This window comes from Malaclemys terrapin, chromosome 2 (assembly GCF_027887155.1).
Source record: "Malaclemys terrapin pileata isolate rMalTer1 chromosome 2, rMalTer1.hap1, whole genome shotgun sequence".
Classification (NCBI taxonomy): Eukaryota; Metazoa; Chordata; order Testudines; family Emydidae; genus Malaclemys; species Malaclemys terrapin.
The window spans coordinates 252,244,322-252,259,900 of NC_071506.1; the positions used below are offsets into that span (position 1 = coordinate 252,244,322).

Genomic DNA, 15,579 nt, shown 5'->3' on the forward strand with positions numbered 1-15,579 from the left:
AGCTGCTGGGAACCTGCCCTGGGAGCTCCGCCGCCTCCACTCCTCAGCACTGCCCAACTTTGGACACCGTTGTGCGGCCACAGGAGCGCTTGCCACCAGCCCGGGCGCGCCCTATCCACCCCTGCTCCATAGGCATCTGGGGGCAAGTGAGCAGCTACCTTGGTGGGTGGGCTGCACCAGGCAGCCTGGGGTGAGAGGAGACAGTTGGCAGAAGCAGCTCACCCCACAACCCAGCACAGACTGGCGCATGGTATAGCCCCGGGGGCAAGGCCAGCCCTGGTCCCTGCCTGCCCTGCAGGGCACTTCCCCAGGCTCAGTGGCACTCCTGCAGCTCACCCCTGTGGAGACCCTCCCAAGCCACTAGTTGAAACAACACCCCCCGCAACTTTCGCCCCTCCCTCAGCTGGGAGCCAGCCCGACCTGCCTGCCCCTTCTGCCAAGCCGGAACACCACGCCAGCAACGAAGCCACCCACAAGTGGAGGGCGGAGTCCAGGTGATTGGTGCTCGCCTCTTACCTTGCAGTGTCTGCTTGACCACAGCATCCCCCTGACCAAGGCCAGCCCTGTCTCTCAAAGCAGGACAGACAGCTGTGTATGTAAAATGTCAGTCATCTCATTTTATCTTTTATTCAGTTGAGGTTGTGCATGTTAAATTTTGTTGTATATTTTTTTTATTATACTAATTCACGGAACAAATGATAAATGTCCATGTCTCTCCTTGTGCCTGAAACAGTCTGGCTTGGAGTTTGTTGCTGTTTTCACGGCCCATCCTTGTGCTCGTCTTTGTTCTGTTTTATTTATTTCTGTATTTTTGCTGCTGCTGCCAGGTTATCTCCTCTTGTTGATGCCTGGTATTGCAAATCCCCGAACTCCAGTCCTAGGGAGAGTCATTTGTAATTTCAAAGTGTGGAGTCATTTGTAATTTCAAAGCTGTGAGAGGAACAGTGGTATTGTATATACAGGCATGGCAATTTCGTTAACAATGGAAAAACTTGTGGGTGGGATAGGGAGAGAATGTAACCCCTTGCTTCACTAGCTGGCATGCATTGTGATTGCTGCAAATACAGCCACATTATCATAATATGAAGGAGTAAAAGTTGGACAAGGATTTCAAACAGATGGTGCATAACAAGGCACATAGGTCAAATGTTTCTAAACAAGTTAAGGTAGCAATCATTCTGGTTTGGTGATGAATTTGTTTTTTTGCTGAAATCCCGTGTAAATGATGGGGTGTGATGTCAACATGTTTACACAGCATCTTGGAGCGAGCCTCCCAGCCTGGTTCCTCAGACTTGTGGTAGCGGGGCTCATGCCAGTGCACTAAAGACAGCTGTGTAGTTGCTGCTTTGATATTGCGGCTCAGGCTCTCAAGCTTCTCCTCCCCTCCCAACCCTACTCCCCTTCCGCCCTGGGCTTCAGAGCCCAAGGTCTAGCCCAAACCATGTCTACACAGCTATTTTTAGAGCACTAGCACGAGTCTGTGGACCTGGGCTGGGAGGCTGACCCCCACACGCAGTGTAGACATACCCATATTGAGTGGACAACCACATTCTAAAGCAAAGTAAAGATTTTTTCCTTTGGAAATGAGGTCCCCTGCATCTTTGATGGAGCTCAGCTGATCCTCATCCTCCCCTACTTATCATTCAAGACTCGTCATCAGAGGCATTAATTAAGCTTGCAGCAATGAGATCCCCTTCTGTGCCTGTCAGTGGTAATGCTCAGTCATCTGGAGAGGTCACTGCTGAGCAGAGTGAGATGCTCTATTGCCTGCAGCAGATGAGCATACCATTGTCTGCAAAGTTTTCAGCTATGCCCCTAGCCAGCTAGCGAAAGACTAACACAGAAGACGTGTTCCCCCTTCTTTTTCCTGTTTGTTCCCTTCTTCCTGTTGGCAATTACTGCAGCTCTTTTTATGTCAATTTTAGCTGGAAGTGGTTGTAAGTGGCTTTTATTTTTAAACAAAGTCTATGAATAGTCGCACTAGTATCTTTGACCATGTGATACAGAAAGTCTGTGATACGTGCTTTATATCAGAAAACTGTTCCGTGCACATTAATTTTCATATATATCTACAAAACTCTAGCAGAAATTACCTACACTCAACAACAATGTTACATACACTCAATGTATAATTTTCAGATTGCTGCACAAAAGTACTGATCTTGGCAAGATATTATCAGAAGGCCAAATCCTGCAGTGAAGCAAATGTCCCATTGGTTACAAGAGTTTATTTTGCTTGAGTAAGGGCTGCAGGCATCGTTCTGCATACCTCTTCAGATTTCATTTGTGATACATAAGTAAAAGCACCAGCAAACTGTTGATGGCCACTGACAAAATTTAAACTCAATCATTCATAGCTGTATTTCTATTTCAGACAGATATATAAGCTCTTCAAGGCAGGGACTGTTGTCACTATGTGCATGTCCAGCAGCTAGCAAAATGAGGCCCAGATCTCGGTTCAGGCCTCTTCATTCTACTGTAGTGCAAATAATCAGTGAGAATACTCATAATATATTTCTTGCATTAGTAAATGAATTTAGAAAATTCTCTAAAATTCTATTAATGTGGGCCAATTTTCCTGCCTGCTGCAGATCCTGTTTTCATTAGGAGCTGCAGTCTCAAAAGAGTTTATTTTATTTAAATAGATAATAAAGAAATTTAAGTTAAATTCTTTTCACTGTAGTTGATGTCTAAGCAGCAGCTAATGTGATGTGTAAGGTAATGAGTAAAGATGTGTCTCATATGGTTTTCCTTTATTTCAGATGCAGAGAGAAATTGCTTACATAGGCCGAGATGGCCCAAATACTCTCCGGCCAGGATCTGCTACACATCCTTCTCATGCAATTCCAAGCTCATCACCCATGACAGCTGTGCCCCACTCAATGCCCCCGTCTCCATCCAGAATTCCTTATGGTGGGGCCAGGCCCATGGGCGTGCCAGGCAATGCAACAATTCCCAGAGACAGGCTCTCAAGTGTGCCAGCATCAAGATCCATATCACCGAGCCCTAGTGCCATTTTGGAAAGAAGGGACGTGAAACCAGATGAGGACCTGAGTAACAAAAACCTTGCGCTGTTTCGAAATGAAAACCTGTATGCCGACCCCTACCTGTATCACGAGGGGAGGATGAGTGTTGCTGCTCCCCATACTGGACACCCTCTTGATGTTCCTGATCACATTGTAGCTTATCATCGCAGTGCAATGAGGTCCTCAAACACTTACTGTAGCCCTTCTCTGCAACCTGAAATGATGGAGCAATCGTTGTACAGACAAAAACCAAGAAAATACCCTGACAGCCATTTGCCAACTCTTGGTCCTAAAACTCCTCCTGCCTCTCCTCACAGAGTCACTGACATGAGACTGATTGATATTCATACTCAGCATAACACTCATGTGCCCCCTCATGTCGTCCAGCCGGACAGGTCTTCTCCTAGTCGCCAGTCCTTTAAAAAAGAACCAGGAGCACCTATGTTTGTGGAAACAAAAGCACGGAATGCTATGGGTTCACCTGGCATGGTCGAGGTAGTTCCTTCTGCAGCTGACAAACAGGTGTTTGGCTATGGATCAGCTGCGGTGCCCAAAGAGAAAGAGACAAGGTAAGACAGAGCAAGAATGTAAGGTATGTAAATGAGAGAGAATCCTGATCTGTGTGCATAACCTCATTTAACATACTGGAGCCCAGTATACTGGGGTGTGGTCCTAACAGAACTATTAGGGCAGTAAGTAATTTAAAGGGGCCTATGCACTAAAAGAACTAAATTTACTTCCAAAAAAGTGTTGCCTCCTAATGGTGATCCAGGATCATTTTAATTAGCGTACATTTCAATCATTTTAAAAAATAAAATGATTAACTGGGATTTTTTTTTTAGACAAATAAATCATGTTACAAGAACAAATGTTATGCTGCTAGTGTTAATAAGGGAATATATTTCACACCTATTCAGAATGGCACTCTGATATTACAATTTCTATTCTTTATGGAGTGGGGTTTTTCTCATCTAGTGTGAGGAAATGGAAGAATTTATCACTGGCTGTCTTATCTGTTATAAAACATGAATTTGCATAAAAATAGAATAGTTTGTTTTTAATATACTCTTTGGGGAGCATTGCTGAGATCAGCAAGTCCATCCTGTTGAAGAAACTGAAACAAGAATCGACAAAGAGCCCTGTGGCACCTTATAGACTAACAGATGTATCGGAGCATAAGCTTTCGTGGGTGAATACCCACTTCATCAGACGCATGCATGGGTATTCACCCACGAAAGCTTATGCTCCAATACTTCTGTTAGTCTATAAGGTGCCACAGGACTCTTTGTCACTTTTTACAGATCCAGACTAACATGGCTACCCCTCTGATACCTGAAACAAGAATGTTCTTTCTGCTGATTTTTTCCAGCATCACAAATGGTTAATTGATAACCTACCTGTTAGTTATCACCTGATGGTGATCTCTCCTGTCTTCTTAAGGGTCAGATTTGCACAAAGGTCAGTGTCAGCACAGATGACTTCTGCTGGCATACACCCCACCCTAGTGCAGAAAGATCATTATATTGGCAATTGGCTAAGATATACCAGTATAGTTGTACTAATGGATAGGCTATTGTCTGTGCTGCTAACTTTTATAGAACTCTTTAGGGAATTGAAGGAGTCTAGCTGGACAACGCTAGGCTCTCAAAGGCTAAAGGCTGTGAAAGGTAACTAATGACTCAGCCCTGGGGGAGAAGGAGTGCCTCACATCTCTCTTGAATGCCCCCATTATGTAGAGTTTTACAGCCTGACGGGAACCCAATAGAACACCAGGTTTGAGTGTGGTCTGACAACAACCCGACCTGCTCAGGTTGTCTCCGATCACCTCCTCCTGCCTGTGGGGTTGGTGCAGTGGCGGCTATGTGCCCCAACTGCTGCTGGCCACTGCCACCTTATTGCGCTGTGTATGCTACAGAGTGAGTGTACTGACGAGTCGCAGAGCACACATCTATGGGGTGTGAGGAGCGGGAAATACTCACCAGGCTGAGCCCCAAGCAGGGCCGGCTCCAGGGTTTTGGCCGCCCCAAGCAGCCAAAAAAAAAAAAAAAGCCGCGATCTGCGGTGGCAATTCGGCGGAAGGTCCTTCGCTCCGAGCGGGAGTAAGGGACCGTCCGCCAAATTGCCGCCAAATAGTTGGACCTGCCGCTCCTCTCCGGAGTGGCCGCCCCAAGCACCTGCTTGCCAAGCTGGTGCCTGGAGCCGGCCCTGGCCCCAAGGATGAGTCAGCAGCAGTGTGCTGACACAAGCTCAGGGGGAAATACCGGGTTTGGGTCGGGTCTGAAAATGACTCAACCCTCTCCAGTCTGGTTTGGGTCCAGTTTGGGTTTAAAATTAGGCCTGAGCAGACTTCTACCACATAGCTGATTGACAGGCTCAGAATGAGTCTCCTCAAACTGTAATTAGCTAGAGAGAGGATCAACGCAGCATGAGACTTAAGGATACCCCCAAGTGTAATCACGTGCATGAACACACATGCATGTGTGCACACACACACACACATACACTAGTGAATTTGCAAATAATTTTGCACCAGCAATGAGTATTGTCCCTAAAGTGCACTTAAAATTATGAATACATTTGCATAATAGCACTTCTAAATATATACATGTATTTAAAATTCAGCCCACTATTTATTAACAAAATTACACTGGAAAGTGATCGTGTTTTATTTTGTTTCTTTAAACCTTGAGTGTCTGGGCTATTTTAAAAAAATCGTACTAAATACCAAAAGCAATCAGTGCAAATTAGTCTATTGACTAACCTCTGAAATGTTACTTTAGGAAATGTTTTTGAGTTATACAACTATAAAGAACCTTAAGAGTTATTAAAATAATCCTTCCATAATTTCATAAACAGTAAAGCCAGTTTTTATTGCAATTGTATTAAATGAAATAAATAACACAAAGTGCCTCCTGGCTGAGGATGCTGAATTCTGTTTCAGCTTAAGCTGAATATTTACAGCTCAGTTATAAACAGCTGACAGGCAAGAATTATAATGGAAGCGATGAAGCATCTTTATATCTGGCAATGGGAGGTGGCACAGCTATAGTCTAATCAGAAGGTGTCTAAACCCCACTTGTTTTATCAGCAGCACAGTCATGATCAAATGAGAAAATAAAATAACAGGCCTGATTCTTCAGCCCTTAGGGCATGTCTACACTTACCTCCGGAGTGATTGATCTAGCAGGGGTCATTTATCGCGTCTAGTGACAACGCGATAAATCGACCGCTGAGCGCTCTCCCGTTGACTTTGGTACTCCACCAGAGCGAGAGGCGCAGGCGGAGTCGACAGGGGAGCGTCAGCAGTTGACCTACCACAGTGAAGACACCGCGGTAAGGAGCTCTAAGTACGTCAACTTCAGCTACGCTATTTTCGTAGCTGAAGTTGCATAACTTAGACCGACTTAGCTCCCCCGCCTCCCCTGCCCTCCCCTCCATGTAGGCCAGGCCTGAGTCACATGTGGCAAAATTCACAGGCTTACACAGCACTTAAGTCCTATATAAGCCCTTTGGTGAGGGTTTATGTGGGACTTAAGTGATACACAGGTCTCATGCCAGCCCTCTGCATAGGACTGACTTTCACCCATATACGCAAGAACAATTGAAGTCAGCTGGACTTCAGGTTGCCAGGCGTCCAGTTTTGACCGGAACAAAAAGGGGCCCTGGTGGCTCTGGTTAGCACAGCTGACTGGGCCACTAAAAGTCCAGATGGCCGCAGCGGCGGCCTCCACCCAGCTCCCAGAAGCAGCCGGCATGTACCCCTGGCTCCTAAGTGCTGGGATGGCCAGGGGAGCTCCACGCACGGCCCCTGTCTGCAGCACACGCACCGCCCTGAGCGCTGGCTCCGCGCCTCCCATTGGCTGGGAACTGCAGCCAATGGGAGCTGTGGGCGTGGTGCCTGCAGACAGGGCCAGTGCATGGAGACCCCTGGCTGCCCCTGCACCTAGGAGCCAGAGGGACATGTCTCCACTTCCGGGAGCTGCCTGAGGTAAGCCGTGGCCGGAGCCCACTCCCCTGCCCCAGCCCTGAGCTCCTTCCCACACCAAAACTCCTTCCCAGAGCCCGCACTCCAACCTCCTGTCCCCCTCCCACACCCTGCACCCCTTGGCCCCAGCCCAGAGCCCCTTCCTGCATCCCAAACCCCATATCCCCAGCCTCACCCCAGAGCCCACCCCCCCCAGCCAGAGCCCTCACCCCGCACCCTAACCCCCTGCCCCAGCCTGGAGTCCCCTCACACACCCTGAATCCCTCATTATTGGCCTCACCCCAGAGCCCACACCCCCAGTCCAGAGTCTGTATCCCCTCCGATACCCCAACCCCCTGCCATAGCCCGGCACCTCCTCCCTCACTCCGAACCCCTCGGCCCCAGCCTGTATCCTCCTCCTGCACCCCAAACCCCTCATCCTCAGCCCCACCCCAGAGCCCGCACCCCCAGCCAGAACCCTCAGCCCCTTACGCACCCCAACCCCCAGCCCAGTGAAAATGAGCGAGGGTGCGGGTGGGGAGATGGAGCAAGTGGGGGGTCGGGCAGGGGTGTTCGGTTTTATTCAATCAGAAAGTTAGCAACCCTAACGTCAGTGGTTGGGGACCTGAGGACAGAATCCATCTGGAGGATCAGATTCTGCACTGCCATGTACCTTGTGTGCTCATTGACACCTGTGCAAGCCTCGCCACATCAGAATGGTAGCGTTTTACATTCACTTTGCACATATATAAACAGTTCCTAAGGGGTCGGACAGTGGAGGTCTCAGTGGTCTTGTCATCTTTTATGTAGATATTTTGTAGTTAACAGACCCCTTTAAAATGACTAGAAGTGGTCTGAGGCCTCTGCAAACCTCAAACCAGCCATCTAAGAGCTGCTATTAATACTGTCACAATCTAATTTGCGTTAAAAAGAAAAAAGTGATTTGCACTGCCTGTTCTTAGAACTTACCTTGAAGTAGTAGTATCCTAAGCTCTTTCTTGGTCAGATAAAATGTATTGATTAAGCATAAATGCAGAGAAGAAATTTAAGTGGATAGAATTTTGACTAAATCTCTCTTCTCCCTGCAATTCTCCTTGAATTATTCTGTTTCCTGGGATGAAATGAGCAGGTAGAAAGAAACTGGTACTACACCAGCACGTTTGGAAGTTATGTGTGTTTGACCTCTAATAACCATATCCTGCTTTTGCTGAAGACAATGGGGCGTTTGCTTTTGCGACTTTGATGTCAGCAGGGATGGAATTGGGGCCAAGAAAAGGTATTCAAAAATATTTCCCATCTTCCCCCTTTGGAGTTTCCCATGTTGATTATATGCTGTGGAAATCAATCTCCTAACTAACAAGTTTGTCAAGGTTAATGTTTGGGGTTTAATGATGGTTGGCTTGCTGTAGATAACTCTCTTTCTTCTATTTATTTTATCTCTGTTATTTCCAAGGCATCTCCTTCCATGGTACCTGATTACCTAATTAATTCTTGGACTAATTCATTTGTCAAAACAATTGTGTGACAAACTCTGCTTTACAATGATGCAAAAAAAAATTCGTGTCATCTGGAAGTTAAAAAAATTAAAATGTTTTAACTTTCTTATGCAAAAGAGATATTAAAAGTCTCCTACCATGTTGATTTTAATGGAAACACGGTAACAGATTGAAATGTTTTATCTTTAAGGAATCATGAGCCCTTAAATCTGAGGCTCAAAAGAAGAAGAATGTACTTTGTCAGTCAGTGGCTATGTGCAATTTTAAAGATGATTTGCTTCATATTTTTTGGATGAACCATTTGTCTGGTTCATGGTGGCTAACTCTGGAGGTTACTGTAGGCAGTGCAGCTCTACGAATCCTGAGAAATTGGAAGTGACGTTGATTTTTTCAACAGTTAGTCTGAATTAACTTGATTAAATGGCATTATTATTTATTTACATTGCTTATAAAACAACACTTAAGTGTTGTAAAATTCCAGTATATTTAGTATTACTATATAAATAATCAGCGCTGTTACTCAACTATCATCAGATACTGAAATGCCAATTTGATTGTGCAATACATTTTCCCTGTAATAAAAATACAGTTTTCTGAGGTTTATTAAACTTTTTCTGAACTCATATTTTTGCCTTTGCCTTTTTATGCCCCCTAAGAATCCTGATGGATGTTAAGGTCAAGTGAAAAAAAAAAAAAGGAAAGCAGTAGCTAGTGGTTCTCTTAGTTAATGTGGTCACATTTCACATCTTGAAGCTTGTGTTTAGATAGTAAGCTAAGTATGATAGCCTTATCCAAGGCCATATTGGATGTCGTTCCTATCATAAAACCACTGTTTTGGATGACACAACTGAGTATGGGCAGACCCAGCAGTGAACCAGAAAAGCTGTTTATCTAGTTTATCCTCAGCACACCTGTGAACAGTGGGAGCCCCATCACTAATCCAATAAGGAATGCATTTATGAGGAAGTATTATAGTGATGGGGCCTAAAGATCTTGCAAACTCGCCCCATCCCCCAACCCTTTAGCCAGATGACTCTCTAGCTGCAGGATAACTTTGGACAAAATCGACCTGAGATAATTGACCAGTCCAATCTACATCCTGCGGGTCTTTCCTTGTCTTACACTTTGCAATCAAATGTAGTAGAGTAGCTAATTTTAAGCAAGCTTTTACTGGAGTATTTTCTAATTAGGCTTCCACTTTTGGCTCCCACACACAAAAGGCTAAGGTAAGTGGCTCCTGCTTGTGGCTGGCTCAGACCCGGTGTGATAGGAAAGTCTCTGAGAAGTTTTCTCCCTACCTTAGGCTCCTGCACAGGGACTGTAGGGTGGGGAGCAGAGCTGCTACTCCATGCTGTCACCACTTGTTAGCACTAGCCTCTCCAAAAGGAGTGAGGTGGTGTAGTGGCCACACCTCTGTCCCCATACCTGCCAGTAGAGTTGGCTAACTACAGAAGGCAATGCAGGCTGCACCCATTTAAAAGGCATGTGCTAATTTGTATCTTGGGTTGTTCCAGAAAGAATGCTAGCAGTGATATCTCTCTGTGGATGAGCAGGATCACATATAGCTTCTCTGCATGCAGTTCATCCAGCGAAAGCCAAGCCAAGCGGCTGAATCCATATGATTTGTATAGGGGAATGGCACCTGCACTTTGGCATCCTGCTGTTTGAGGAATGTGACCAAGATAAGACATTCCACTTCCTATAGCTGATGTGGGATAATTGCTCATGTAGAAGAATTGGCAAAGACTATTGCAGTCAGTAAAGTTTAAAAGCGTTCCTTGTAATTTAGCGGGTAGGTGAGAGAGGTTGATTCTGGTTTTATTATAAGATGATTGAGATGTATGATAATGTACGCAGGAAATCAAACATCTCTTTAATTGTGTGCATCCTTTTATTTGGGGACAGCAAGCAGAGTATTCCTATTACACTTTGCTTTACACCTTCCCTGGAGTTCTGCATCCCAGCCACCTTGCCTGCTGAAAAGGGTTCAGGTGAGGTCTGTCAATACCACTCTTAATTGGGAATTGAGAAATGCAAAGCTCTCCCTCTACCTAGAAGCAGTTCATACAAAAATTACCAGCCTATTTTTATGATGATAAAATTTTTAACATATGCTCTTCTCCCATGGTTAAATAGGAGGAAATAGGTCTTTGCCTGTATCTGACTTTGTCCCTGGTGAATTGTATAGAATCTGTACCTTGGTTTAAACATAAAATGTCCTCACATTGAAAAAGCCTGCCTGAGATAACATGCTAAGTATCCCCCGGGGTGGTATCTGAAGAGCCATTTGAATATGAGTATTCAAGGTGGTTTGTACACATAGCCTAGGGTAGATGATGAACATAAATGAACGATTGCAAGATTGAATTTCTAGTTTGTGCCTGTACCAGGCACGAGGCAGCTCCTCTACAGTATGAACATAAAAGATGCCCCAAGGAAAGGGAAGGAACATACAAGTAATGCTTGGATATTTCCCAGTGAGAAAAGGATATCAGTGTAGCAGAGTGTAGTGCCCAGCACAGAATGACCCCCAACCAGTTACAAGACAGGTGATGACTTGTTCCACACAAAGATCAATTGAATTGCAAGAAATAAACCTAATGATAGAATCTAAAGCCTTAGAGCTGTTAGTGATTGGGCTCCAGAAGGACAAGGTTTTGTATTTATTGTGCTTCTCTCAGAGAGTGAGATTGGTGAGGCTGTAACAGTCTTGTTTTCTGAACAACTGGCTAGGAAGAGAATTATAAACTGCTTGCCTGAAGAATAAAACTGAGGAGTTTCTCCAGCAGTACTTTGCTTTGCTGAGGCATCATGCTGCTTGTGCAGAAGGTGCCAAGTATGATTGAGAAAGCTGTTGGAACTGGGTGTATGTTCAGTCTTTGCCCTGCCCTTCTCCTCACACAACAACTGGCTCTCCCAGTGTTCCTGTGAAAATCATACCAAACAATCCAAGCAAGTTTCTTTTTATTCTTGTACAGTCAAAATGTTCAGTTGCTTTAGTAACACTGGAAAACAAGCAACCCTCCCCTTGCTCCTTGCTGCGGGGGAGGCGGAGGCTAATCTTGGGACATGGGGTGATGAGGGCATATTCTTCCTTTGCGCTAAGATGGTTGGAGGAGTCCTCAGGAAGGCTGCGGCAGCACATTCTTCTCTTTCCTGCTTCCATGCAACACATTCTTCTTTCCTCCTCTCGTGGGGTTTTTTTGCATCCCAACCTGCCACTGGGGTCTCAATAGCACATTATTTCTAACCCCCCTCTGACTCAGGGAGGAAAGCTTGCCAGCACATTCCCTCTGTAGGAGACAGGAGGGGGACAGGATACCAAAGCATATTTTTCTTCTCCAGACCGTAGCTAGTTTTACAGAGTCACAGGCATCACTGGCTATAGATCATCTGGTCTGTTTAGACCCAGCTGTCATAATGTTTATGTACAATCCTGTGACAGGGTCTGATGGCAATCTTTTATTCAGAGAATTTAATGATTAAAGGAAAAATTATCAAACTTGGGCACTTCATATTCAGCACCATAATAAAAGTAGTCTGATCTTCAAAGGTCCTGTAGCTTTCATTGACTTCAGTGGGAGCTGTGAGTTCTCTGAAAATCAGGCTAATTTTATTGTGTTGACTAAATATCAGTTTAGATGTTTAATTTTAGACACCCACTTCAGACATTTTTGGCTTAGATGATCATAATAAATACATGGACATAAGGATGGAACCATTTAAAAAAATCCTGTCGAGTCTTTTGCAAAATGAAGAATTTTAGACTGTATGTAGCATTCTTTAGCATCCTTAATGTTCTTACCATGTGACAGTAACATGGGCTATTGGTTTGATGTTTCTGGTGTCCTGTTTCCTTGATATCATCTTATGGAGGCTTCAGAGATGCAGAATCTGTCACAGCTCCGTGCAGCTCATTGCTTCTCAACAAAGTGGAATTTCATGTCCAGAGTAGGTGATCCCTGGTCACTAGTGGCAGGGGTGGTGGCATCCTTTCAATCATTTCATTTAGCTTCAACCATTTATTGACACTCATGCTTGACTTTCCCATACCAACTAGTATTCTTTATGGAACCAACCTGAAGCTGGTACTGGGACCTGATACTGGGAGCAGGCACTGCTATATGCCCAACTCCCTTGTAAGATGGCATGTGGATGTGGTAATGTAGTAAAAACCTAACTCTGAATGTGTCCCCCCGACCATTTAGTTTACAGTGGCCCAGAGTATGAATGTCCCAGTTTCTCTTGTGAAAATCTTCTGCAAAGCAGTCTGATTGCCACTGCTATATCAGGCCACTCATCTTTTGAGAGGGGTTGTTACTGATCATCTTGTTTTTCGGATGATTCTTAGCATGTTCTGGAATGGCATTAATCTGATTTCCCACTGATTTCTCTAGGGAAGTAAAGATAAAAACATAGTGTCATGCCATGTTTTATATATGTGTAAAACATTAAATGTATTAAATATTTAGGGCCAAATTTTCAAAAAGGCAGACTTGAGGCCATACGCGATTATGTGTCTACAGGCAGGCAGGTACCATGATGACATGTGAAAATCAAGGGACTGTGTGCGCAAATCGCTATTTTGGAACCTGTTGAGCTGGTTGCATGGGCATTTACCTGATTTGTATGTACACTCATGTTAACTACAAGTGCAAATATAGGTACACAATTGTGCGTGGATCTCCAGCTTCCCTATCCAAAAATGCGGCCCTCGTTGTTTAATACAGACCAGCACTTCAAGGAAATATTGACAGTAGCCCTTATGTACCATATTTGTTCTCTATTTCTTTTCACCTGCTTTTTAAAATTACTTAGGACATTTGCATGACAATGGGATCTCTTTATTTTAGAGTTAATGTCTTCTTGCTTTACCTGATGTCCTATGCCTGTGATTGTGACATTGCAATCATTTCCACAGCAGACAGCTGTGATGTCAAATGCAAAAGATTCTGATTTTGGGGTAGGAAGCAGGCAGCTGGAGCAGATTAAATGCTTCTGAAGCAACACATAGTTAAAATACTAACAACAAGGAGCCTGAAGTCCTTAATCCTATAGCCCTTATACTCAGGTAAAACTCTAGTCCCAATGGAGATTATAAAAAAAAAAAAAACCTCAAGAAAATATATGTATAGCTGCAGAATTGTTTCTGAGGAGGAGGATTTTCAATAGTTTCCAGGAGGTATTAGCTGATGAGCTAAGTGCCTTTTTCATGAGATCACTATATTAAATCTATACTTTTTATCATCTGTTTTTAATCCCATGCAGATGTCTTTGTATTGTCTGTTTGTTATCATACGACACTTTGTCTAAAACCAGGATGTGGCCACCTTTTTAACAAGGTGTATGCAAATTGATACCCATGAGCCTTTGCACAAACATCTTTCCAATCCTGTGATAATCATTCATCTAGAAAAATGAGTCTGAAAGCAAATATATCCGGCTTTAACAAACGATTCTCTTGTCTTACAGAGAGAGGATGCAAGCCATGGAGAAACAGATTGCCAGTTTAACTGGTCTTGTTCAGTCTGCGCTTTTTAAAGGGCCAAATACAAGTAATAGCAAAGATGCTTCTAGGTAAAAAAAAAAAAAAATTCATTAAATCTGTTTCTCTGTAATTATTGTTAATGATCAATTAGCAAAATTAAACTTTTAATGTAATAACAGAAGACCGAACACTCAACGTTTAAAAACTTTTTTTATCACTTTTGATAATAGCTCGATTGTTAGGCAGAGTGGGAAAAGTATTCCAGCCAATGAATGGAGATTTAATTGCATTGTTCTTGTTGATGTTAATAGGAATAATATGGTTAAATCTCTGTGCTTAGTGCTAGAAATGTACCCCTTTGCTTAACCTGTATTTAAAAGCTTATTTTGAAAAAAAAAAAAAAACAATCCACCCACAATTTAAATAAAAAAACAACAACAACAACAAAACAAAAAAAGCCCTGACAACAACAAAAACCCAGTTTGTATGATCAACAGGGTAATTTTTATTTAATTGTGATAAACCTCACTGCAAATCTACAGTAAAGCTAGTCCTTTAAAGTTGCTTAAATAGCTATTTGCAAAAAAAAATCCATTTTGGAAATTTTAAAGCTGACTTTCCTTTTCTTTCTTTCTTTAGTGAGAAGATGGTGAAAACCAGTAAGAGCAATATTGACAGTGCAGGTAAGACCATTCTTTTTTAATTGTATAGAATACACCAATCTACACTGTAACTCAGAGTTCTGTAGATATTAACATCTTATGGGAATGCATTGTAACTATAGTGTCAGAAGGAAGGCTATAGGCCAGTGGTTCTTCACTTTTACTGCAGCCTGCACTCCTTTGGTTCTCAAAATATGTTCTCGCACCCCTTATCAAAAATCAAAATATGTTCTCGCACCCCTTAAACCTAAAAAAATGTTCTCACGCCCCTTAAATCTAGATATATTTTTTGTTTGTATATTACAGTAATCGTTAAAAATGTATAATGTAAATAAATACATAGGTTTGATGAAACAAAGTAGTTGTACTTACGTGCCTGTGCTTAATTTGTGTTTTCAATGATTTACCTTCTAAAAAAATCTGGCATGTCTCGCACCCCCAGGGGGTGCGTGCACCCCAGGTTAAGAACCACTGCTATAGGCAAAGGATATGAGATCCAATCAGTTCCTTGTTACCAGTGGTTAGTCTAAAGGGGCAGGGTTTATTCTTCTTTCAAAGTGAAATTCACACCTGTGCAGGGAGACAGTACAAGGTTTAGGTAAGGCATAGCCCTTGTGCTGGTTTTCTGAAAAGGGGTGAATTTCACTGCATATGCATGTTTCCTATTATGTATATCCCCAGTCTGGACTTGTATTGGGGGGAAAAATAGTGGTATCCTCACAAACTCCACCCAAGACAAGCTCTTCCTATGTGAGGTACCAAAATCCCATAGCGCACACAGCAGACTGTGCAGACATTAAGAATATGATCGCATGTGCTCTGCTGGGCCCTCCCTCTGCAGAGTTTAGATACAGCCATAGACAAGGCAGGATTAAGACATAGGAACTTGCCTATGACTATAGCTCTGAGTCGTATGAGGGTATTAGCATCTTGCTTACATTAT

The 15,579-nt window shown here is 43.5% G+C and overlaps 1 protein-coding gene across 11 annotated transcripts in view; it reads left to right on the top strand.

Annotated features, from left to right (window-relative positions):
* Positions 1 to 15,579, top strand: part of KIAA1217 (KIAA1217 ortholog) — a 259,459-nt gene that overhangs the window by 190,933 nt on the left and 52,947 nt on the right. For 9 of the 11 annotated variants that reach the window (XM_054020702.1, XM_054020700.1, XM_054020699.1 and 6 more), the window contains 3 exons: positions 2,763 to 3,595; positions 13,959 to 14,063; positions 14,614 to 14,657. In XM_054020702.1, the coding sequence (XP_053876677.1) occupies positions 2,763 to 3,595; positions 13,959 to 14,063; positions 14,614 to 14,657 (982 nt within the window). The remainder of the gene's footprint in view (positions 1 to 2,762; positions 3,596 to 13,958; positions 14,064 to 14,613; positions 14,658 to 15,579) is intronic. The other 2 variants (XM_054020698.1, XM_054020707.1) reach the window with 1 other exon arrangement.